General features: G+C 39.1%; 1 protein-coding gene across 1 annotated transcript; it reads right to left on the bottom strand.

Moving 5' to 3' along the window:
* Positions 1-144: 144 nt before the first annotated feature.
* On the bottom strand, positions 145-27,840 carry LOC139144244 (matrilin-2-like). Its single transcript, XM_070714909.1, has 15 exons — positions 27,681-27,840; positions 13,483-13,599; positions 13,006-13,134; positions 12,426-12,526; positions 11,915-12,010; positions 10,942-11,064; positions 9,318-9,443; positions 5,166-5,288; positions 4,535-4,651; positions 4,225-4,347; positions 3,976-4,095; positions 3,677-3,799; positions 3,404-3,526; positions 2,692-2,877; positions 145-1,086 (listed from the first exon to the last, which is right to left on the bottom strand). Exons 2-14 carry the CDS (start codon positions 13,548-13,550, stop codon positions 2,735-2,737), a joined length of 1,515 nt encoding a protein of 504 aa, XP_070571010.1. The 5' UTR covers positions 13,551-13,599; positions 27,681-27,840; the 3' UTR covers positions 145-1,086; positions 2,692-2,734.

Genomic DNA, 27,840 nt, shown 5'->3' with positions numbered 1-27,840 from the left:
ACACTTTCTCATGTTCAGCGAACCTTTGAGATTACTTTTCAATTCACTTCGATTCAAAATTCACATACAGTGCTTTTCGTTTGTCCTTACGTTAAGAAATCTGCCTTTAAGATCATAAAATGAACAAACAAAAAAACATTACATACTATGGATAAGACATATTTAAGCTTTAAAATTAAAAATGAGTTAAAACGAGCTTGAATTAGACACTCCTGTTTAAATTCAAAATTCCTAAGATTATCTTTCTTATCAACTCGGACCCTAGAACGCCTGTCCAATAGAATCGAAGAGGAAGTTGCATAACTGACAATGTTCATTCTTTCACCAGCAGTGACAATTCTTCCCAGTTATGACTGTTGGCGACAAGTTTTGAACCATCGTAAAACCTGCTTTCAGCAAACAGTTTCTCATCCATTCATATTCATATCATATACTTTAGCGAAATGGGGTTTTGTTAATCTTTGGATCTCCTAACATAAATTACCAAGGTTCAGGCCATTTTTGTAAGTCTAGATTTTGTCCCATAACATAAATAAGACTTCCAAAAGTACTTGAACATGATGTTGATACTATTATAATAAATGAAGGAATGTCTCATCTTCTCTTTTTGCAGAACGTATGAACAGCTAGAGACTTTCCAACTGTGGGAAGACTCATTTTATTAAGTCTAGCAATGTATACAAAATTTTGTGTAAAATTTTCAAATGAAATTCCCTCAGCTTTGGGTCAATAGTGATATTAAATAAATTGAAGCACATAAAACTGTTCCCAAAACGTTACATTAATATTCAGTTCACCTTCAAAGTACACCTTGTTTATTTTCCGAAACATTTCAATTGTTTATTTTCCGAAACATTATTGTCGTTGTACAGAGTTCCAGGATAATAGATTCATCGTTTGCCAAAAGCCAGCTTTATTTTATTCCACTATTGTTCGTTGTTGGTTTGCTGGTTCCCACTCCTCAGGCAAAAGCAACTTCTTAAGTATTGATGACAGAGGGACGACACCATTTATGCGCCTGAGTTCCTAGTCCAGCAATTCACCATCGTTACTATTCCAAGTATAATATACCAGCTTCTACAAATTCTTGAAAGAAAACAAATTTTCCGTTAAAATATTTCTGTTATTCATTTGATACCTATTTTTGTCATACAGACTAATTCTGTCTGGTGGAATGTCCTTAAACAGATCACCCCATGCGTTTAACATGGTACGAAAATTCACGGACAATAAATCGACATCAAAGTCACCTCAAATAAAATATTTAAACTCTCACTGGTTGTAATAGTCTCTTTACAAAAGGCTTTCGCGGGTGTTTTGTAGAATCACTAGAATACCCCCTGATCCAGTCAATTCTTACAGCTTAGCACATATTAAGGTAATTGGGCATTATTTACCCTCCCTCTCCTTTTCTCCGGGCCCCACCATTGTTCCGCGCCTAATTTTAAAGGGACATAAGCTGTAACTTGTGGCAAGTTTTTCAGTATTCTGCTTCTGTATATCAACTGCCGTGTCTGACCCAAGTCCGTTTGTCATGCTGAAATTTCGAGTATTCTTTTTGTCAACACAGCTTGTATGTGTGTAGTGATCATTGTTTATTGTTTACTTAGTCCGGACTTGAATACAATTTTCGACAATAACAATGTAGATTATGCTCATGTAGGTTGTGATGATATGCTAAATACTTGGCATTAAATGAGTTTAGGGATTCAATGCAGAAAGTGTAGGGAAACCACAAGACAAAAAATCTGAAAAATAGCCTAAAGATACAGCTTATGGAGCTTTAACAGGATGTCTCCATAAGAAAAGACTTTGTTTCTAGGGATGTCAGTCATACACATAGCTTTATATATTTTGTTAAAGTTTATTTTTATGTCACATTTTATTTAATGTCAACATTTCGTCTATCATGATATATTAAAGCAGCTGCATTATTTTGTTTAAAGTCATTCCGTTTAAGACTCACAGTATCTTCGAGTCTTCCAGTGTGCCCTCAATTTTCCCGCCTGCTCTAGACGTGTTTGTGAACTTGAACGCAGCGTTAGTAAACACAGTGCCTGATCAGGGCCGTCTAAATCAGATAGCTGTATATCATCTCCGAGGACCGACAGCTATATTGCCCATTAAATGTATACTCTCGATTCAGATTATCACCGAATAATTTGGGACCATGGCAGAGACTCTGCGAATTAATGTCTTAATCTTTCAGAACTTTCGACGTCACTCTACTCTAAGTAGCCAGTCGATATTCGGTTTCCATCGAGGATATCCAATGTCAAGTGATCTTTGCATGGGAGACAGGTACTGCAGAGCAAATCTCTTTGGTATATCAGAGACGATTATTTGAGTAGTTACACTGTGTATCATTACCCCCGTGCACATGTAAGGGGTCATCCGTGAGGACAAGCTTAATATATAAAAGTACATGCGGTAGACTTCATGACCTGAACGCTTTTCATTTGATAGTGGAACGGAAAATTCGGTGTGGTCGACAACGACGATAACATATGTGAAAAGAACAAGCCAATTCTATTCAGTTAGTACGTACATAGACCCTATGGTACGTAAGTGCACGATGCGAGGGCTAAGAAATTTTGTTTTTTGTGGGACACTGATTGCTGTTCCATGCGACATCTCTTCGGAATAATGTAGTAGTCAAGCTAAAACACTTCAGAATTTTCAGAACTAAACTTATTTTCAGCACGTCTACCGACAGTGCTGATGGCAGGTTAAATCAGTAGCACTTGATCCGGAGAGATAAACGTCCACCGTTACGTCCCCAAAGGATATAACCAACATCACAGCTGCAATGGTAGCCACCAATGAAGTTTCGACAGGTTTGGTCACATGGATTGGATAACAAACATTCGTCGACATCTTAAAAGATATAAAGATTACGACGGCCAGTTTAAATAAGGGAAGTGTAACAACATAAATGAAAAGTTAGAATATCCACCCTTATTTTAAAATTACAAATCACTGTAAAACGTGTAAAACACTTGTCTCAATACTCAAGCAATGTCTTTGTAGGTACACGGAGCTGGTGATTAACAAATATTGTATCACTGAGACAAACAATGAATCCTGATATCAACATATTTGTCTGAAAAAACATACCCAAATTCTACAGTAATGAAAAGGTTGGTATGATAGTATATGAGAAGTATTGGACGTCCTTCGTTTTCGAAAAACTTAACCCACTGCAGGGGTCAAATTATCGTTATTTGATAATTGTGTGCTGTAGCTCTGTCATCGACTTTTAGTGACTGACGTTGATTATGTTCAGTGGTGGTAATCAATGGAAGACGCAGGTTGGAAATAAATCTATTAAAAAATCTTGTCTTGCCCATAGGCTATTTAAAATATTCAATAAGCCATAATCTATACTTAAATTAAAAATTACCTTGACAGTTTTGCCCGTTGGAGGCCAACTCATATCCATCAAAACATGAGCAAACAACTTGACCATGGACGCTTGTACAAATGTGTTGGCAGCCATGAGAACCACTTGCGCAAGCGTCGAAGTCTGAGCAGCAAAGAGATAAATAATAGCATAATAAATACGTGTGTTTGTCTACATGCAAAAAGGTTCACTTGTCCTTATTCAGTCCCGGATTTAGTTAATAAATACTGAATGTGGAACGATTATGATTTCAAAAGTGAGAATATTACCAACCTGAGCAGGTTTTCCCATTGGAATCGAGAAAAAGTCCAGCTTCGCAACTGCACTGGAAGCTGCCATCGGTATTCGTACAGTATTGATCACAATCCGATGATCCGTCAGTGCACTCATCAATATCTGTTATGAAGGTCAGTACAAACAAATGCTTAATGTGTGATTGGATAAAATGCTGCGATTTGTTGATGTCTTGTAAGAATGATTTTCCTCCAGACATGTCTTATTCTGGCGTACAAAACGTTGAGGATACGAACCATATTGTGTATCATTTGACAGTGTTTAAAGCTGATACTTACCGACACATTGACCTGCCGTGTCTTTGATGAAACCCTGAAAACACGTACATTCAAAGCTGCCCTCTACATTTGTGCATTCCTGAGAACAATATCCATTATCAACTAAACATTCGTCCAAGTCTAAAAAAGGAAGGAAAGTTGAAAGATGACATTATACGTATGGGTAATGCGTATAGTGGTGAAACTTCTATTCAATATCTCCATTTTGTCTACGCAGAACATACTGGGCATTTGAGTCAAAGAACTTACCGATGCAGGTCTTGCCATCGATGCTTAATATAAAACCATTCTTGCAATCGCAAATGAAACTTCCGATGGTGTTCTGGCATAACTGATCACACCCACCATTATCCATCGTGCACTCGTTGTCATCTATGATATGACAATACACACAGAATTACTAACATGGACATGTTGATCTTCAGCAAACTCTTTTGAATCTATTCGTAAGAAAATGTTTTGAAATTAGAATTTATAAGTTGATTTGAAACTTTGAAATTACATTTATTCAACAACTGAATGAGGATTTACACTAAGGGAAGACGAGATGGTAACTCACCAGAACACGACATTCTATCAGGCTGGAGGGAATAACCTGTGTCACAATAACAAATGTGTGTACCTGGAACACTGACACAGGCATGATCGCAGTTATGTCCTTCACACTGATCAACAACTGTGGGAGAAGGATAAACTCATAAGAATATAATTAAAAAAGTATGAAAGATGCATTTCATGGCTCCAGGTAGACCTACTAATCGAAGATCGTTTTACTTTTCGACTATACGTCTGACTATATCGTTGTTGACTCCGATAGCTTTCCAAACACTAGTAAAACCTTGTGGCGGCGTTAAATCTTGTAATTACTGAAGTTATAGTTGACTCAAGATACTTGTGTTAAGACTAGGGCGGTATTTTGTTTTTAAGTGGTAACGTACAAAGTAGATTTGCTCAAAATGTTTGATAATTATTGAAAATGATGTTTTGGTAAGGATTTCAGTGACTTGGTCTGAAAGATCATGACATACAATTTGGTCTACCATCATTCAGTCTAAAATACACGATAGAAGCTCTTGCCAAGAAATTGGTCAAAAATGGCTTCAAGGTATTCGATGATCCGAATACCGCTGCCTCGTATCATTAACGTTGGCAAAACGCTCGTTTATAAAGATCCAACAGATCCAACTTACCAACACAGGTTTTATTGTCAGAGGTCAAGACGAAATTCTTGAAACAAGAACAAGTGTAGCCACCTACGGTGTTAGTACAGATGTGGTTGCATCCGTGATTGATATCGATACATTCATCTATATCTGAAGAATGAAAAGAAGGTATATACTAAGCAACTATGTCACGGCATGAATACTGGTACACTGGATACACAGTTTGTTCATGTGAATGTACAATGCTTGTGCTACTTTGCCAGTCTGAAGAGTATGCAGCCTACAATTTGAAGAGAGAAATTAAGATATGCAATGACATCAGAAGTACAATACTCCTTACCTATGCAATTCTGAGCATCGATGGAATCGACTACATAAGTACAATACTCCTTACCTATGCAATTCTGAGCATCGATGGAATCGACTACATAGCCAGCGTGACACTGGCAAATATAAGCCGCCTCGGTGTTGACACAAATATGTTTACATCCTCCATTTCCGAGCTGACACTCGTCAACATCTGATTTTATACCAAAAGTAAGTATGGAGAATGATATTACTCAAAGCAAACGATGGGTATTCTAGCCTGACATCATGGCATTTTTTGTGCTTATATCAATATCTTTACAAGCACTGCGCTATTAAAAGTGTTAATAAGTCATATGGTAAGCCTATTAACAGCATCACATCATGTCTAAATCGAACAGGCAATTTAGTATGGTTTTCGAACGAAAGGAAAATTAAAGCATTTGACGATATACGGGAAGATTAATTTATCAACGACTCACAACAAAGTACCATAAGGCATGTTATCTTTTCATGCAGACGACTGCAAAATGGAAATTTTGAACGGAACAGGTCAACTTAACTATATTTTCTTGACATCTCTTTCAACGTGATATCATAGCATGATGTATTATTCTAGATTGTTAGTGGAATCGTTGAATTGGCAATAGTGTCTGTATTCTCACCATGGCATGTTAGGGACCGTTCAGTTTTTACGGCCGGGGGGGGCGGCAAAATCCAGGGGGGGTCACCGTAATTTGGAATCCGCAAAGGGGGGTCATCGCTTTTTCACTGGTAGGAAAGGGGGGTCACCACATTTACAATAACATAATACCAACAATAAAGTTCACTTTATGCCATGGCCATGATTGACCCTCTTTACCAGCGGGCCGCCTTCGGCGGCCCACTACAATAAATATACATTATGTATTACCCATGACCCTCTTAACGGGCAGACGCCTTTGGGGCCCACTCCAATTAGGTTTACTTCATGCAATGGCCATGATCCAACCCTCTTTACCGGCGGGCCGCCTTCGGTGGCCCACTACAATAAATTCACTTTATGGATTACCCCACGGCAATCTTACAGTAAAATTCCCAATTGAAGCCGCGGCTTGTATTAGAAACATTTTTGAGGGACCCCTGGGATCACGCACTGAATAATGGTAATGGCCGTGCGCCTTCAGCGGCCCTGTCCAGTAAAGTCTACTTTATGCAATAGCCATGATCGACCCTCTTTACCGGCGGGCCACCTTTGGTGGCCCACTAGAATCAAGTTGACTTTACGTAATGGCCCATGACCCTCTTAACCGGAGGGCTGCCTTTGGCGAACCACTCCAATAAAGTTTACTTTATACAATGTCCATGGACATGATTTGTCTATGGAAATGAAGTTAAAAATTGCCTTACAGTCGTCCTAATGGTTCTACTCCGGAATAAAAAGGACGCGATGCGTTCTACAGACTCAGTACGCCCAAATAATCACGTGATGCCGGTACAAACAAACCCACATGTGTACTAACGCGTATGGAAATACAAGTACGTCTATGCGCGTTTGCGCACATGGCTTTGTTTGTACCGTGGTCGATTCGAATTCCGGGTTTGGCCTATTAACAGACGTTTCAATGGATGAGGCTGAGAAGTTTGTGCACTGGCATCTCTGCTACACAAATAAAGTGCGCCGCGTACCAGAGTTCAAATCCAAACCATGCGGGTAAATTTGACATATGGGTTTTGGTTATTTTTCAGGGGGGGGGGTCATCAATTATTTTCGTCTGACAAAGGGGGGGTCATCTTTTTTTCACAAAAAATGCAGGGGGGTCTATATTTTTTTGAACACCGGCGACAAGATTTTGCTGCCCCCCCCCCCAGGCCGTAAAAACTGAACGCTCCCTTAAACCATCACTCTGAAGAAGAAAGCCGTTGTCACACGTACAATAGTAACTTCCTAATGTATTATGGCAGTTTTGGTTGCATCTATCTATGTCCTTCCAACATTCATTGACGTCTTTAAGAAATAACAGTATGTGGTGTCATAAATACAAATATTATATCGTACAGGCCAATCTGTTGGCGACACGTTCAGTTTCGTACCATGTTCATCTAATGGAAGCATGTTAGTTTATTTTTCTAACGCTCAGGCCTCAGCCCATCACATGATAGAATTCTTTATACATTTACTCAGGACGAAATTGCAAGTCGGGAAAAAAGGTAGTGAACTTCACGCATTTCCTTCATGCCATTATTATTTTATCCCGTTTCTATAAGATTTTTGTAAAAATACAGTTTATATTATAGAAATAACGGGCGACGCGCTGACCATTAACGTTTATTTATGGGCAAGGGCGAGAGGAAAGCCAAAAATTAACGGGCGAGGCTTGCCGAGCCCGTTAATTTGGCTTTCCTTGAGCCCGCGCCCATAAATAAGCGTTAATGGTCAGAGCGAAATCTGTTATTTCCATTATATTATCAACGAACCGAAGAAAACCTTCAAATTTGCGAACATTTCCGGAGCAAACGACAACTGGGCCCCACGAACTGAGCAATAAGCGACAAAATGTCACGCGCGCTGTGAAAAATTGGCAAATCCGGAGATATTTTCATAATAAGTATCTCAACTTGGCCCACAAGTGCTTCATTTTATTTTGTGATTGTTTATGATTTACGTTTGAGCTGTAAAGTTACGATACTTTGATTTTGTTAATCTTATTATTCATATTCACGGGCATGTAAACAGACCATTACTGTGTATTTGTCGTCAGTCACGTGGTTCAGCTCGACCAATCAAAAGGCGACAGCCAGGGCATGGTAATATAATGTATGTTTACGTGCTCTCACATTCAAAAGAAAACACTGTTCGTGCATTTGAGAAAATGGCGATATTTTTGTGCTATTAATTCTTTTTTTCTGTCTTAATCATACGAAGGACAAAACAGTAAGAAATAGTATTACCCCTCCACTATTGAAATACTTTATTCATACGTTAAAGTAGAATCTGAGATGTGAGGGATTGTTTGAGTACAATGACGACCATTTTTAACTTGCCAGAATTACTTACAACTTATATTAATAGCAAAAAGTTCAGGATCAAGAATAAAAATTCAGGATCAAGCATTTACTTGAATCCTATATAGGTTCGTAAGTGTGGATGGTCACATCGAGGCCAACCATTCTTACTTGTAACAATTTTGTTGTCTTGTATTTTGTGTTCTTATGTGGAATAATTTTTTTTAAAATCCGCAACCTGCTGCTCAAACCAAACTGCACCAAAACAATTCTAAACCAGAAGCTCTTTTACACCCTTGTTGCCCAAGTAGTTTTCCCATATGTATCTAAAGCTTTACGTACAAGTTAACATTTTCATTTAAATGTAAGAAGTTGCGTCGCTATATTGATTCTACTTAATGCGAGAGAGAGAGAGAGAGAGAGAGAGAGAGAGAGAGAGAGAGAGAGAGAGAGGGAGAGAGAGAGAGAGAGAGAGAGAGAGAGAGAGTTTGATTCTTGAGTGAGACCCTTTCTACGAAATAAATGTAAACTCAATGTAAACTCAATTTTGTGAGCAACAATTTCGAGTAAGTTAACAAACAACTTTTGGAGCACGAGGACGTAGTCGTTGTCCCAATAATGATCGACTGCATAACAACAAATCATTCAACACTTTTACTCGGACATAGATGACTTGGCATTGCCAATATTTCACGACTGCAATATACTTTGGTCGGTATCAAAATACTATTGTCAGGAAAGGACTAAAATAATTTTCTAGTGTGTATTATTGGGGGAGTACAGCATTTCATTCTCCCGGGGTTGAAAGCAGTTGCTCGGTAAATGCCTACATATTACTCAATTCGTCTTTGTTCAAGTGTCAACAGAATTGATTGGAGTGAAACAAACCTTCACATGAAGTTCCATCCCCTTCCAGGTTATATCCATCGTAACACGAACAGTAAAAACTTCCAATCTTGTTGTGGCAGTTTTGCTGACATCCACCGTTCGCCAAAAGACATTCATTGATGCCATCTGAGGGAAAGAGTTTTAAGCAAACGAGAATAATTCACTTTATTTATTTCACATAAAATAATTACCCATCTACTGGCTCAAAACGAATTAAAAATTACCAAATTAGACTTTAATCATCCGTTAGATCCTAACTACACGGACAAAATTAAACGAAAATAGGATTGTATAAAATCAAACACATTTAAAAAGCAAACAAAATGTTGCAATAACAAAGCACGAAGGAAATATTGAAAACAATAAAGCTCGTCATCTACATTATCCTTAATAAAACAGAATAAAACCAAGCTTTAAAATTAAGGGTTACAGTGAACACGCGCGAATTCCAGGAACTTGAATCACGCATAGAAAACATTCTCTGCTCTGTCTCAGAACGGAATAGGTAACCTGGAATTCAAATGGAACTTGGTACAAACAAAACCACGTGCACTAACGCTCACAGAAATGCGGGCATTTCAGTACGCGTTTGCACAATTGACTTTGTTTGTACCGGCATCACGTGATCTTCCGGGCGAACTGAGTCTACATACAGAACGCCTTGCGTCCTTTTTATTCCGGAGTTCAACCATTGCGGAAGTAGCGATTTACGTTTAGAATAAGAGCGTGTCTTGGAGCCACGAACATCGTTTAATGAAACAATTTTCTCAGATAGGTAATTTGGTGCAGTATTCATGAGACATTTGTCACAGGCTTAAACAGGTATGAAACAAAAATACGTTGTTTTCACCAAAACAAATAAATATTGGCTGCTGCAAAGCTGGAACAGTTTGAGGTATTTAAATCAACATTAAGAACTCTCAGTGCTCTTTTCTCTATATTTTACATTTAATGTATTTCCTGAAACTGAACAACGGCAGTAAATAGCAGATGTAATTAAACCGTAATACAGAACTTTTCTGAGGTGAAATAACATGAATTTATACAACCATCGAAGTAAACCTACTCTCGTACTCAGAGTGCGACGTTAATCTTGAAGCGATAACATTGTCTAACGAATGATCTAAAATATTCTCAAAGGAAACAAAAGTAGAACTCATACTGTCATTCATCGCATGATCTGCATTTTTGATTTTATGAAGAGGCCCAATCAGCATGTCTTTCGTTTTGCCTTCATTGATAATCATCCTATTGTAATTTACCCAATCATTAACCGAAGTGGCGTCGTTTTGGAGCGACTGATTAACATTATCAACCGAAATTTCTCCGAAATTCAGAATTTCTTCGAGGAGGCAGTGCTTATGGCCACCTTTAACAATCGTTTATTTACAAAAGTGTAATTTACGCTTTTTGTTGTAGAAAAGTCAGAAACATTTACAGAAAGTTTTTTTGTAGACTATGACATATAATTCATCGTCGTCTCAGATTTGTTATTTTGTCAAAAACAACAACAACAACAACAACAACAACAACAACAACAACAAACTGGATGGTTCGTTCGCCGAGTAAGAACCTTTGGCGTTTTTTTTTAAGATGTACGGAAGATGCATAAAATTAAGCTTACCAACGCAATGGTGTCCATCAAGGGTCAAGGTAAAGCCTGCACCACATATGCAATAATAACTTCCGTCCGTATTGACACATGTCTGGTCACATCCTCCATTATCATGGTCACATTCATTCACATCTAATTGGGTAAAGAATAGATGTTCATCGTTCATATTGCAAAATGTATGAAACCTTCCTCTGCAGAAGCGTCGGTCTCGGCTTAGGCCTATATCCTGCAAGGAGTTTTATCTTACTAGCGAGGAATTAGCAGAACAAGCTCAGCACTTTCTAAGGTTTGTAATAATAAGGAGACTGTGTTTTCGAATGTCAGGAACATTTCAGTAGAGCTCTAACTGGTCAAACAAAGTCAGCTTATTGTGTAGTCGATAGAGGGGTTGACATCATTTACAAAACCTTAATCAAACCTTAATCAATAGTGTAGTAAAGAGAAGGAAATAACAATCGGCTACTTGTCATTTTCGTACAGGCAACTTTTTCTCAAAAATTGTCTCTTCCTCTTCTCCCTCCCATTCCATCTCTCCTTTAGCCGATTCAGCTTTTGGATTTTGCAATCTAATTTTGAGCATGGGTCTCAATTGGAATTCTGCATGGGTTTTATTGGTTTTGTTTTCGAACGTAGGATAGGTGTAAGGAGGTCGGCATAAGAATACCTTGAGTCATGTAATACAACTTCTGATGGTCAATAGGCACAGTGGGGCAGTGGTTAGGGTACCTGATTCAGGTTCGAAGGATGGTGAGCTCAAGACCCGGTAGGTCTAGAGTATCGGACAATCTGTCAGAGGATTGTGAATTCGAGACTCCAACACCCTGAGGAAGGCACTTTTACTCCATATTGCTCCATCGGACGGTGGGTTATTATAGGTACCTCATCCTGTATTTGGGTAAGCCTGTTGGTCCAGGATGATTTTAGTTTTAAAAATTTTAAAAATGGATGGGTAGTTTTTTAGAATGTCAATCATATAACTCACCTGTAGAGCACGTAGTATCGCTGTAACCAGGAGGACACTCACAAGTATCCGGTGCTACACAAGTACCACCATTTAAGCATTGTCTGTGGCATATTGCTGAAAAGTGGTTACGAAGCTGATTAGTAGAGATCGTATGAACGTAGAGATCGTATGTATGTATGTATGTATGTATGTATGTATGTATGTATGTATGTATGTATGTATGTATGCATGCACGTATGTATTATGTACGTGGATACATGCATACAAGCATGTATGTATGTATGCGCGCATGCCTGATGCATGCAGTTAAGAATTAAGGTAGAAATTTACGGAAGCGTAAGTGATCCAACTTTTTCAACTTAGTAAGCAAGTAAGAGATTAATAAAATCTAGATCGTGTGTAAGTTTGCTCTGACAGGGCGCAGTCTGCACAAAAGATAACTTTGACGCAAACTGAAATAGTAGGAACTGTGCGTGTACAATGACGCATCTAGTAATAAGTCGCTTGTTGTCAACTGTACAACACTTACGTGTTAAGCAAACATTCGACACCATGTTCGTCCATCCAGGACAGCAATCGTATTCGGTATGTTGGGTGTATAAAGTTCTGTACACAGTAGCATATTTTAACCTGCAAAAACAAGTAATTAATCAAATTAATAGTTCTTTCCAATCCTCCAGGAACTTTCATATAATTGTAAATAAGTACAGGATTACTTCGCAATGTATAAGTCCATTGATATTTTGTTCGCTATATACTACATTTATAGGTATCGTCATATTTATTGCCACACTGAAAACAGATGTCATACAGTTATCACTTATGCGTCAATTTTACAGTTTCGTACTCCATCTGACTCTCACTCTCTCTCAAGTTCGAGATGTCACAAATGCCACATATTTCAAATAAATACATTACAAATTTTTTATTGTTTCGTGATATCAATCTCAAAACCAGTCATCTACGATCTAAACTTTTCGGTATCTTTCCAGCCTGCCAGAGGAGCAGACGGTTAATATTAAGTTCAATTTTCTATCAGAAAACGACTGATAACAACAAAAATTACAACAATTTGTTTTAATTTGACCATTCTGTTCGTCATAACGAACCTGTATCTGGTACAGCGCCACCAACCAAACAATCTGCATTTTACTTTGTAACTCTCAGATGTTGTTCTACGTATTGCACTTTGTGTAGTTCGGAGTACTGTACGGGAGCACACGTGTGTTATCGGGTCCCTGTGAGAAAAGATTACAAATATTATGAGCGAGCAGCATTGTCCATCAACAGTTACTTTTTAGGTGACACACTCTGACGTTAGCTCTTGTTCAGATTGCCTTATGAACACTTCCCTGAACTAGTGCAATTATGTTGATTCAAAATTGACCGTACTCAATAAAAACACACAAACTTACATACACAAGAAGTAGCAAACAAAAGAATACGTACAGACTCTGTAAAGTTCTAGGAACTGACATAAAGTTTTATATTGTCAACAACTTGTATTTTGAGAATTTCTATGAACTGAGGCCGGACCTTCATTTACAACAACAGTGAAATATTAAAACAGACGAGGCGGTACTCACGATTGTACAAAGTTCAACTTGTATATCAAGATTGTGGCCACTGTTATGAAACATAGATCCAACTTCATGGTGACGATAAGATGCAATAACCAGTGATTGTATAGATCCTCACAGGAACTGTACAGAAGGAAGATATGATTGCATATTCTGAAAAATTTCCATCAATAACATTCATTCAGAATCCTAGGATCCATTAGGTATAATAATATGTTCGAAATAACTTAAGTGCTGTCAAAGTAAATAGGGAAGTAACTTGGTGAAAACTGTCTTCTACTTCTTCTTCTTCTTCTTTTTCATCGTCTTCTTCTTCTTATTATTATTATTATTTATTTATTTATTTGTTTATTAAAAGCGCACTACACTACGTTTCAGTGCTCTGAACAAAAGTAAAAATTTACAGATCACAAATAGGTGGCATAACAATCTCTAAACAGACAAGTTTTCATGGCGTTTAAAAGACGCAATCAAACAATCTCGTAGAGTAGTATCAACAGGGAGTTCATTCCACAATATTGGTGAAACAACTGAAAAATAATAATTTGTAGTAGTGTACCTTGTATCACGTCTAGTAAAAAGAAGTTTATTCGATGAACGAAGAGTACGACGTGGTGTCTGCATATCGATCAACGACATCAAGTAATCTGGACAATTGCAAATTTTTAAAGCGTTTCCAGTGAAAGTAAAAATGTAGAACATAATCGAAAATATTTCAAACAAACGTAAGTTTATATTTGCATCTGTAGTTGTCACATGGGCAGCCATTTTGATTTCTAATCTAAAAGCAAATTATAATTATCATCGCTCTTTATGAAGCGTAGCATTCATTGACGTTAAAATAGTATGCGCCTTGAAAGTGAATGACTTAAAATTCTGCTCAAACTTTCCTGAATGAAACTTTTAACCATTCTCTAACCAAATCAACACTAAAAATCGGGGTCACCCTGCAGAGTTTGGAACTAGCGAAACAAATTACCGAACATTTTATATTTATTTAATATTTAAAATTCTAATTGGCCGCCATTCCAGTGATAACTGTATGGGGGAAAAATTAAATTTTGGATTTTCGAAAAAACTGAGACGGTGAAAATTTTCTCTTTCCAAGAGCCTTAAAATGAGCCCCCCCCCCCCCCCCAAGTGGTAGATCAGAAAAGAATTGTAGAAATGTGAGAGTCCGGCTATTGGTATGTAGGATATGCTTAAAGTGCTGATGTAAAAATCGTGGCCGAAACGACACTATCCCTCTTCAGATTGTAATTTCCTTCTTCAGACTTCAGCCACGCTCTACAGATTACGAGCGCAAAGTTGGCGCTATCTTCATCCTCAGATTCAACTGACTTTTCAGGCTGACCCTGAAAATGGCGGTACTCAGTGTCAGCTTCAGCGTCGTTTCTGAACAGTGCTGAAGTTACTCAACCAGATAAGGGATAAATGATACAATTCGCCTAAACTGTATTTAAAAAACAGCGTATATTTTTCAGAGTTTTCTGTAACATTGTAAAATTGGCTCGAAAGTAATAATTGATCACTAGAAATTCTCAAAAAGATTCATTTTTCAGTTTCCGAAGTGCTTGGATTTCTAGTCGATAATCCGTGTCGGTGTTCGTTGGTGTACTTTTATCTCATACGATAAGAAAGTCTGAAATGTTTAAAAATCGCCACCATGTTAGGGATATGAAAGCACTAATTGTATAGAAAACATTAGAAACTATGTACTTGAATAACTATAACCTCCAATCTGCGTACTCAACGTGATTTGGATTTCAAGGAACAACAACAAACAAACGTGCGACATTCGAACCTGAGGGTGTGTTGTTACTTCACGTATGTTGTTGGAACAAAGAGTATTCAAAGCCTTAGCACGAAGTGAGATTATTCCGCCATATGTAAATTAGTAATGAATATGCATAAGGTCTAGATATACACATACACGCATATGCTAAACAGATGACTTTCTTGGCCACGCCACTGGAGGACGTTGACTATGGAGGCTAGACGTTCCACTGTAGCTGCCACGTCGTCACCAAGTCTTTCTACCACTACTGCAAGCTTTGTAAAAGCTCATGGCTCGACAACACCAAGTGAACCTTCTACTGGTGGTAGGAACACCAATGCCGCTGCTCCTGTTGCTGCGACTTTGAATGCTGCAGCTCCACCACCTGTTCAAAAGACTGGCGACGCCAATATTGCAGGAACGGCTAATACAGGGGATGGCCACGTCGCTCAGGCTCAGGTACGGTTGTTTCTGTTACTTTGTTTTTCAGAGGGATATAGTTAGGTATGGAGAAGGGAGTTGAGCGGAGTGCCAATTTTTGGGCACCCGCTATCTCGTGTACGTAATTTGAGAATGGTCGCGTTAGAGTGCCAGTTTGTGGGCACCTGACATTGGGGTTAGTCAGAGTGCTAAATTGGAGCACCGGACTTTTGGAAGCGGAAAGTCAGAGTGCTAAATGTGAGCACATGACGTTTGGAATTGGGAATATAGGATTGGAGTGTCGTCAGGGGGCACCCGATAAAATATGCGCTGGGAGCGCCAGAGTTGTGTATGAACACCCGACTTTTATAATGATAGGCGTAGAACGATTATGTACAGTGCTAAAACCAGTTTGATGTGCATAAGTTGCGTTATACTCGTACTTCTGTGCAATTTTATCAGCTCACTCAAAGGAGCTATAGTTTGGAGTGGTATGTTTGTCTTCTCTGTTGCTAAAAAAAAAAAAAAATTACGTTTGTGCCCTTTACGTTTAGCATTTTCCCCCAAATTTACTTTTCATGTGTTCCTTAAAATTGCTCGCACGTTTGTGTTTTGACTTGGAGGATATAAAAAAGAGAAAAAACTAAAAACAGGAGAGAGAAATTATAGTGTGGCGTGGGGTATGTATTTTCTTTTTTAGTTTTATTTATGTACACTTTGAGCCAATACACTTCCATTTTGAACCTTTCCTTTTCTTTCGTTTGTGTTTTTTTTTTTTTTTTTTTTTTTCAAAGCAGTTTTCCGCTGCTTATGTGTTTGTGAGGAAGGGCCATTGGAGGGCGCCAGAATATGCAGAAGTCGGATGGCATAGTTGGCCACAATTGCTGTAAAAATTCGGGTGTACAATGTGACTGTAAAAGGTCGTGTCCATTGTGAACGTACAGCTCATAGATTCCCTGATTGCTTTCAGGTGTCTGAAAAAATGGAGATATTGCTTAAAAAGGTGGAAAAGATTGAAGAATCTGCAGGTGTGGCAAGTGTGGATGACGCCTTACAAAAGGTTATGGAAATGGCGCATTGTGCAGCTGTGGTATCCAGACCTCAGCTTATCAACGCTCTAAGAGTCCTGGTTGACAGAGCCACGATGGTTGGCCACCCCAAGTTACAGAGATATCGAGCTGTGTTATCACAATTTGAGGCAAATGATTTTGGTGTTGACGCAGGCCGCCTAATTATCTTACTCCTCGGGAATAAAGAGCAAGAGGAGATCGCGTCTAAAGTTTCCAAATTTCTAAAGAACTCTGGCCATTCCACGCGTTACGTGCCTTATTCGTTTGGCGGTTCGGCATCCGGACGCCGTTCCAAAAAGAATTACAAATGCTTTCAATGCGGAAAGTTTGGACACTTTGCAAGGGATTGTAGAGATGCGAAGAATGTGAATGATAAATGAGCAATTTCAATTTGTGATATGTACAACTTGAGCACTAGTTGTGCTGCAGTAATGGATATTAAATTATGTACAAGGTAATTCTCCTCGTGTTGTCACTTTCTCTGTGGGGTTTCCCTACCTCCCAACAGGGGGCCCAAAATGGGCTCTTTGCTTTGCAACCTGCCATTTGCAGGTCCTGTCTGGGGGCGTCCCCTTTTACGCGAACTACTGTACCAACATTTTCTGTTTTGTATGAAGTCTACCCTCTCCCATTTCAGTTTGTGCCACCTGCATGGGAATTGATTATGAAGCAAATTGGAATTCGTCCCAGCGTTGAGTTACGGGTGGACGACACTAGGGGGCGCCCCTAGACAACTAGACATGGTTGATGCATCTATGGTTGCAGTAGGGGAGACGTTTGCCTCACCGGATGACCTTTCATTTAGAAATCCAAATGACTTTATTGCTGGCGAACTTCACAAGCATACAGAGTATTGGACTGAATTGACTGAACACGTAACAGACAAGTCTGATATCATTGAATGGATAAATAACGGTGTTAGCTTAAGAAAGTATTTTACCAATTTTAACGGTGACTATAAGGGAAGAAAATATGATCATGACTTTCCTCCTGCTAGAATATTTGCTAACAATCCTGTATGTCAGCAATTTGGTAATTTCATAACTCGAACGATTTCTGAAAGATTGCATTCAGGGGCTATATCGGTTTGGGGAAGGTTGGGTGTGACCCTCCACCTCATATTGTCATGCCTATTGTTGTGGAGCCAAGTAAACCTAGAATGTGTATCGATATGAGATATTAAATCTGTGGACTACCCCCATCCCATTTTAAATTGGATACTCTAGTAGAAGTTTCTAGGTATTTAGAAAATAACGATTTCCATTTTAAATGCGATGATAAAAGCGGTTATGACCACGTTTTTATTTGTCATGACGACCGTACTTTTGCAGGTTTCCAATGGGCTGGGGTATGGTATGTAAATAACACTTTACCATTTGGGTGGAAACTATCGGCATACGTATACCATACCCTCGGATATTGTATTACACATTACGCCAGGTCTTTGGGGGTACCCTGCATACAATACATTGATGATAGGCATGGGGGTCCACTAAAGCCAAAAAAGGGTGATATTTCGTTTAAGTGGGACTGTTACCGGAGGGCTCAAGCAGCAGCGTATATTTTATGCTCAATTGCGATAAAGGCAGGCTATTTTATCTCCCTGGATAAAAGTGTACTTCACCCCGTTCGATCATTAACTATGCTCGGGTTGGTAGTGGACACTCAAACACGTTCCTTTGCAATCCCAGAACAGAAAAAGTCTGCATTTCTTGAGTTGATACGAAGCGCCTTGTCACACAGAGCGATCCCTGTAGGGACGTTACAAAAAATAATGGGAAAGTGCATTTCCTTTTCATTGGCATTACCTTGTGCTAGATTATATATCGACATATGGCAAATGCTTGTAGTATTGCTCAAAAGACCTCAAAAAATCTTATCCCGGTTCGAGGCCTACTTAGATACGAGATTGAACAGTGGGAAACCATAATCCAACTAGCAGGGAATTTTGCTTGGCCAACAGAGAGTCACATGGCTATTAGAATTTACACTGATTCTAGCAATTCCAAATGGGGTGCTGTGGCTCACTTGGGCAAAGAGAAGATAGCTGTGGGGTCCATGTGGGAACAGGAATGGAGTGATATGCCAATAATCCGGAAAGAGGCTGAGGCCATATATAGGGGGTTACATGCCTTCCACAATAATATTAAGAACGGCCGTGTCGATGCAATGGTTGATTCTCTCCCGGTGGTACAGGCTTGGAACAGTGGTTGTCCGGGCGCGAGAGCAGTTGAATTGAATGAAATTTTGAAGAAGTTGTTAATTTCTGTTTCCATAGCAATATTAGGCTTACTATGTCTCATGTGGCTTCTCGCGATAATGAAGCAGATGCGCCGTCACGAAATATGTCTTTGTCAGATGCCTCTTTGTCTTGTACTACGTGGCAGTGGCTTGATGATAAATTTGGTCCGCATCAAATAGACGCAATGGCAGATTATTCTAATAAGAAGTACCCAGATATGTATGCCCATTTCATCAGATTGATTGTGAGGGAGTAAATTTCTTCCAACATCATTTCGGTAATGCTGATAAGATGTACGTCTATCCACCTTTTGCATTGGTGCCTGCAGTAATTAAGCATATTCTTGAACGCGGATACAGAGCTACTGTTATTGTACCTAGAGGGCGCTTTTTGACGTCGTATTGGCCTACGGTGAGGCAGGTGGCACATGATATAGTGAGCATTGGAGCCAAGGGGGACATGGGTATCATTCAAGCCCCTTCTAGAAACGGTTATAAAGATTATCCTCTACCCTGTGATTTGTATGCCATTACATTTGATTGGAGTTATTAGAAGTCTTGCAATTAAAATGTGTAAGAATGATATGCATGTACAATTTATGTAATAAATAATAAAGCCTGTGTGTATTTAGACCAATATATATCTATCTTCGTCGTGTGAATGTGCATACATGTATTGTCCGGCTGAAGTACGCTTCTTATCTGATTGACAGGTGTGCTGGATTTGTGGTGCTTGGAACCAAGGCCCATTGCAGGCGTGTTGGTTATGTACCTCCAAATTAATAAACCCACCTTGTGTAACTAAGGATAACCCATAGATATCACGGCTCTTGATCAGAGAATAAATGGGCTACTCGGAGATAGGTCTGCATATGAAAAACAAAAAGACAGGCTGATACAGGATTTTGAAGCCTTTCTGACAAGGTTACCTTCGCCAAAACCGGTTGGTAATGCGAATCCGGAAGATGTGGTACGGTTTCTGGTTTCAAGGACAATAACGCTAAGACTCAGGTTCACCAAATCGACTGCGCATATTTAGGACAGACTGGTCACATGCCATGCGCGTGTCCAAGACGGCTGAGGGCAGGACAGTTAAGAATATGGTATCGAAATTGTCCGCGTATTTTCAGGCAATTAAATCTCACACTGGTAACATAATAAATCCAACTAAAGCACTGATGGTGCAGCGGTACATCAAAAAGATATCCGAGGAGCAGGCAAAGGCGCATGTTACAGTCAGACAAGCCAAACCGTTATTCTTGCCTAAGCTACGTATGGTATTCGATCTATCATGGATCTAATTGTTGCATCTCCATCAGCGATTCATGCATATCTATACGCCCGAGATATTACCTTTTTAAAGTATTATATTTCTCCGGGGATCGAGCAGGGGATCTTGGTCAGGTCAAAACGCAGGAAATTCTGCGTTTTCCGGACAATTCAGGTTTGATTTTCAATCACACATTTGGAAAGACTCTGAGGGGTGCGGAAACAAATATGTTCGCTATTAAGCGATGCGAGGATAGACGCTTTGTGCAGTGAACGCGTTGGAACAATACATCAAACTATCAAGTGATCTAGGCATTGATATACGTACAGGGTATCTCTTTAGGCCAACAACGCCAGCGGGAAATGTAGATAATAAACCATTGTCCTCTCAGGTGGTGTATCAGAGATTAAAAGACTACCTTCAACATTTAAATATTGATGAAGGGGAAACTCCTCATAGCATACGGTCTGCGTGTGCCATTTCCATGGCTTTAGGGGGTGCAAGTACCCAGGAGGTTATGGATCATGTCGGATGGAAAAGAAAGTCAACTGCTAACCATTACATGAAATTGTCAGCCTTGTCTTCCGTTCAACGACCTGATAATTGGCTTGAAGGAATGCTAAAAAATACACAAAATTCGAACGCTTATGAACACACGGAAACCTTGACCGATTTTACAATTGCCTTTCCTTGAGTATGGGGGTGTAACGTATATATGTACAGACAAACTTTACGAACATTAAAGTAGAAATGATTAACATGTTGTTTTTGTATGTGTTTTGGAGTAAGGGTGGGTATGAAGATATAAGTATTGGTAAGGTTTGGAGAGTAGATTTGAATGAGGTATTAGGATTTCATCAAGCTGGCGTGGACAACTTTCACATCTCGATTCCAATACTTAATACAATGGTAATATTATTGAGCGGAGTGATAAGGCTTTAAATATTATATTATTCAAAGCCTTAGCACGAAGTGAGATTATTCCGCCATATGTAAATTAGTAATGAATATGCATAAGGTCTAGATATACACATACACGCATATGCTAAACAGATGACTTTCCTTGGCCACGCCACTGTAGGAGTGGGAAATGGGAGGCCTTTTCAGGGTAGGCGGTATTTGTGGATAATGATGCTAACTGCCCACCCACCCACCCACCCTGGTTTTAGTCGGATCATTTCGCTCAAGTTACCAACTTTCACATCTCGATTCCAATACTTAATACAATGGTAATATTATTGAGCGGAGTGATAAGGCTTTAAATATTATAGTATATAGTGTTTTGAGTAATATTTAAAGTGATATAAAATTTAGGAGAACATTTTGCAACAAAGGCAATAAGGCAAATCCGAACATCGTTTATTAAATTATGCACTGAACGTCCAGAAGGCGTCTTTGAAGGGCGCACGCGTGTTCCAACTAATTGACAGGGAAGAACGCGAATCGCAGGGTCTCTGCCAGACTACTTCTACATGTGTACAGGCAGACATTATTGGGATTTCTAATGTTTTAAATGACTATGTGATACACAGGTACAAATTCAAGGTATAGCTATACATTTTGGAATGCATCTTCTATTTGGATACTTACAGGTGTATTCAATAACATGCTTTGAAAGACAAAATAAATCATTAAAATAAGCATATCAAGACATTTATGTAGGCTGATTCTTATGCTTAAAGTTGTCTAAAATTGAAAAAGGAGGAGTTAAGCTCGAAATATTCAATATTGGGATGAGAAACCTTTTTGTATACAACAAATTGTTTTGTTTACAAGTTATGATAAAGCCCGGTCATAATTTAAAAAACAAACATGGACATCAGATAACAGGTACAATCAAAAGTGGATAAGCTTAATTATGGATAAGAAACTGTAGCAGAAGCATAATGTATTTAATGTGTTAAATTGAAAAACTGGGTTCAAGTTGACCAACAGCATGATTTCCAGTAAAGTAATATTCATAATAGGGCATTAATGAAATCAAATTAGATGTTATGAAAATGTTGTGACCAAAGGGTGTGCCGAAAATGAGAGATGTTATGAATATTTGGCGCCCCGAAATGAAAGTTATCATAAAAATAGGGCCCCGTGAGGCAAAGTAACTGTCGGTGCTTTGATTTTACTTCATGTCTGTAAGGGCAGCCTCTTGGCATATTTGTATTCAAAAATCGTCCAGGCCCCCAGGATACCAAAAGGCTCATCCCTGATCCTGGTGGTGGCGTTTTTTAGTTAAGTATTGGCAATAAAGGGAAGGTAACTCCACACACCTTTCGTATCTTGGGTTACCAGGTTATGGTCTAATCAGAAGAGAACAAGAGCGATGTTGTATTTGAAAAGATCTGTAAAGCGTAGATCGAATCTGAAGACGGACGTTCAAATCTTAAAGTCAGATGTTTAAATCTGCGAAGCGTAGTAGCAGAGTGGATAAGTGGGAAAGTAGGATGTACCTCAAATTGCCAGAGTTAATATCTGAGGAAGGATATTGGAATCTGAGGGATAATGTCGTTTTCAGTCACGGTATGTAAGGCCTTTATACAGTGCTTCTATATCAAGGTGCAAAAATAGAACAACAATCACTTTAAAGCGCAGTGGTCGTCGCGCTGCGCATCTCCTGAGGGGGTCCCCCTCTGTTGTAAACAAATCCAAGAACGCCGCACATGTTACGGGTTGACTGTAATGTTTGCGATATTGCCGCTTGTTAAAATGGCGGCTGATCTGTCACAAGCATACCAACTAACCAAATGTAACACGCAATAAAAGGTCAATTAATCTAAGTTAAATATCTGCTAAATATTGAACAATAATTGCACGCTGGATTGAGATAACATTTGCTCATGATTTTCTTGAATCAGTTGAATGGGGCTCGGCTACTGTTATCGCTCGAGCCATAGAGCTAGACGTACGCATGTACGCATGTATACGCCAACAGACTATCAACGACCGGGCTCTAGTTTTCGACATCGCTAGCAAGGGCGAGAGCTTTCATTTCAAGAGGCCTGACAGGAGTACAAAGACAACAACCCAAACTACAGAAATCTACAGCTCGCAGAGCAATGCCCGCTGCAGCAAGAAGCATCTCTGCATCTGTTCCGTTCCGTGGTCTGTATGAACGTCCGTGTCAAACCGGGTATATGGCGCGCTACACTCGGCTGTGGAGAATCCAACTCAACTACAAAGTTTACCCCGTTTGGGGTGCAAACGAGAATTCCTAGTACAGGTATCAAGTCAAGCGAAGGACCTTTCATAGGTCTTCTTGTTATGTGGGGGTTATCTCTCTTGAAAGAGGATTCAGACCTACCCGGCAATCAGGAGGTACAACAACGAAGTTTGCCCAGCACCGGTAGGCCTGCACAAGCTAGCGGTTGGATCACTGCCATGACCGTGCACAGGACCGGGGCACAGGATCTCTCGATACGTAGATGCACGATGTAGCCGTGCAAGTTTCCTCCCAAATGCCGCGAAAACCCGCTCGTTTTGTCTATTGTTTCCTGTCATTTTACTATTTCTAACCACGTAATACTAGGAGAAGTAAGGCATGGTGATCAACAGTTGGTTGTGGGCCAAGTCGTCGCGGGCCGGTACGTTGTGGGACCGGATTCTCTATATCCATGTACGTCAACGCGGTGACCGTCTCCAACAACATCCCCGTGTCCTGCTCTGGCTTGCCGATCATGGTCTTGAGTTGCTGCGAATCCGTAGCCTCTGCCACTCGGGTAGGTTGGTCATTGGAGTGGTAGGGCTACGATGTGTAATACGCAAATATCGCACAGAATACGGCCTTCGCCAGAAATTTTCAAAGACACAAATGTGACATAATTTTCAAAAAGGACCTTGTCCGGTGTTCATATAACCTACCCGCTCAATAATTACTCGGTATTGTAGTTTTTCTCTTCCTAATGGATTTTTCGCAGCAAGACTGACGATCGCCTTGAAATAACCGCCATCTTGAATTTAAAGCTGCTTGACCCATGACGTCATGCAAGTCTCGCAAGTTCCCGTTCCTACTTCATTTGCATTCAGATATCAACAAACAACACGTGCGCTGACTAGTATTGCTGTCTCAGCACTGTCGGCTACGTTATGCGAATTTTCGCGTGGTAAAAAGTGAATGAATAGAAAGCAAATTACTTTTAACTTCAAAAATTGTGAATAAAATATGTAATAAGTTAATAAATAAAATAAATTGTTGAATGACACTAAACTTGTCCAACTATTATCCATCATGCAAATTATGTTAAATTCCCCAGAGAAATTTTACATTATAGATCATGATGTTCTCCATCACATGTAACACAAAATAAATGCAACGATCCTTTTATTTACCATATCGTAATATTAAACAAACTTGGTAGAGCTGATGTGTGGAGTTGCCCTTATTTTCCTTTACATCTTTCACATTTTCTGTTTTATGAATCTGCCTTCCAATGGAGACTCGTCTGTAACCTTTTGCTCTCTCCTCAAAGACTTCTCCACAGTTCATACATTTGACCTCCATAATGTTTCTGAACTTGAACTGAACCAACACCCTAACTCCTTACTAATTTCAAATGAAGGACCACTTATTATTATTATATCCTTTATTAATCCAATATAAAAAATTGAAATGTGTTGTGGTGTACACAGTCTAAAAAGAAATATTCCACAATAGATAAAATACAAAGAGATCACACAGATTAAAAAGCACAGTTCCAAATAACAGACAAAGCACTTGTCGATCAACAACAATACAATTTAAATAATTCTAACAGTAGCCATTAATGAGTTTGTTTTTTTTTTTCACCTGTTAGAAAATTGGTTTAGAATTCTCACTGCTGAGGGTACAAAAGTATTTCTAAACCTGTTTGTGTGGCACCTTTATTGAATAGTATCTGGTACCAGACCTCATTTTAGTGAAATTACTATTCAGTTGATGCGTTTTGTCAGACAATATAGTTGTAGATTTGTTTTTCACTGATTTCATATACAAGTCATCAAAACTATACAATTGTACGCCTAGAATATTCCTAGCAGCTTTGATGATACGATTTATCTGAACTTTATTAGAAGAGGAAATACTACCGCCCCAGCAAGAAATACAATAACAGATGATTGACTCAACCGTTGATCTGTAAAACATATGCAAAATGTTCCCGGATACACCAAATCTATGCAACTTACGCAGAAAATACAATCTTTGCTGACATTTACGGTTTAACATATTCACGTGGTCATCCCAAGAAACCATGTTTGTTAGAAGGATCCCAAGATATCTATAACTATTTACCCTTCCAACCTCCTCACCTTTGATTTTAACGGAGGTGGACTGATTTTGTTTTTCCTGAAATCAATTATCATTTCTTTTGTTTTCTTTACATTCAAAAACAAGCTTTAGTTATTATCATCACACCATGTAACCAATCTGTCACTTCTTGCTTATAGATTGTGTCCTGATCTGCTGTAATGAGGCCAATTAAAGACTTGTCGTCAGTAAATTTGTAAAGCTTATCATTACTGTCCGCATGTATGGTGGAACAATCAGATGTAAATATGGTAAATAATGACGGTGATATAACCAAGCCTTGAGGCGAGCCGGTATTTGTCAATCGCACATGCGATCGTATTGAATTACCTTGACAAACTGTGGTCTCCCAACCAAAAAATCTGCAACCCAATAAATTAACTGCCTGTTTACTGACATATTTTTCAATTTTCTGATTAATAAGTTTGGTGAAATAGTATTAAATGCATTTGAGTCAACAAATAAAATTCGAACAGATGCATTGGAAGTATCAAGGTGTTGGTGAGGGTATGTAGAAGACAGAGAACTGCGTCTTCCGTACTCCTGTGTTGGCGGTAAGCAAATTGCAGTGGGTCTTGGTACGGTAATGTTTGAGAAACCAAATATTTTAGGAGGATTAACGACTTAAGATGTCGTAATGTGCGCCTGCATTATACAATTATTTTTATACAACTATTTTTATACAATTATGTTTATTTATAAAACAAAAGACTCTTTCATAATATGCATGTCAAGCCCCCCCCCTTCCAAATTAAAAAAAATGAAATATAAAAAGTGCAAAAACACAACTCATTCCCAATTTCTTTTCTTTTTATAATACTTCCTTTTATTTACAATATTTACATTTCCGGGGTTTTTTTTGCGAAAATACGCACAACGTTGCCGACAATGCGAAGTGTGAAAGACGATGGTCGAGCGCACGTGTTGTCTGTTTACGTCTGAATGCAAATAAACTAGAACGGGAACGTGCGAGACTTGCATGACGTCATGGGTCATGCAGCTAAAATTCAAGATGGCGCTGACTTCAAGGCGATCGCCGGTTACAGTTGGAAAAACCCGTTAAAAGTAGGTAAACTTGAGGAATACCTAGACCTCTTCCGATGGATAGATGCTAAATGGACTTTGGACCAAGTCTATGGAAATTATTTCTGTAAAGATCGAAAATTGGCGTTCAAATTCGCGCCGTTCGAAATTCCGTGCGCATCGGCATAGTGCATGTGTAATACTATCCTGTGCGATATTTCAGTTCTTCACATCGCAGCCCCCACTCCCAGCAGAACACGTCAAGGAGTGGCAGGGCTCGTTTTCGCAGCAAGGTATTGAGTGTAGTTTTTGTGTTAGGCATTGTGCTTGTTGCTGGTCTACATATATAGGCAATGTGTTACAATTTTAGTCATGTATTTTCACTGTACTGTACCATAGCATTGTGTATAACCAGCGTGATCGCGCGCGATCAAACCTTTTTGTTCACTGTGTCTGCGTGCAGTAAACTCAGCGACATAATGTGCCGAGTGTAGTGTCCCAATGTTCGTAGCTCTACACGAGTTTATAGATAGAAATACACCACTTAAGTTCGTTTCGATCTTAATATTTACTATTGCATGATGTTGAGTCTTACAATGGCCTTAACAAAGTGGGGGACTGCTCCCATCTCACTCCTATTGAAGTTGAGAAGACTTATGTTTACAAAAATTTATGTTTATCAACAAAAAAATCACGCACGCGCAGCGCGACGACCACTGCGCTTTAAGGTGAGGGGGTGCGACACTGTTAAGCTATCACCAGTATGTAAACTCTATTTTTCCATTCTGTTTTACCCAAACATGTTCGAGTGTATTTGAATTCATTCAAAACCGAAAGTGTAGAATTGAATGCAGACAGATCACGTGACCAGCAGTGTGTGTGGACGGACGGAATATGGCGCTGGTGACTCGAACAATCAGTTCTTTGTGACCTTAGTGTGCATAATGGAGACCTGAATATAACGAACAGTAAAGCTTTTACGTTTCGCCATTGACTGATTTCCTTGCTTTTATTTCTGTACTTGGGTTAAAAATCATTAAGCAATCTTATGCTTTGCTATGACATTGAAAATGCCCACTCACACTATAAAGGCAAAACAAATAAACTTAGAGACTCTTTGCCTACCTGCAACGGCTATAAAGTTGCTGCTCCAGGGACAAGTGAACAGCTATCGCAATACTGCTGTGGTCTGATACAAATGTGACTGGTATGATAGGCGAACTACCAAGGCTTTTTATATCGTTTGTGATGATTAACGACAGTTTCGAGTGATGGACGTTGGTCT

The sequence above is a fragment of the Ptychodera flava genome, chromosome 11, assembly GCF_041260155.1.
Source record: "Ptychodera flava strain L36383 chromosome 11, AS_Pfla_20210202, whole genome shotgun sequence".
NCBI classification, from domain to species: domain Eukaryota; kingdom Metazoa; phylum Hemichordata; class Enteropneusta; family Ptychoderidae; genus Ptychodera; species Ptychodera flava.
The sequence above is the reverse complement of the archived record's forward strand: the minus strand, read 5'-3'. Positions and strand labels throughout refer to the sequence as shown.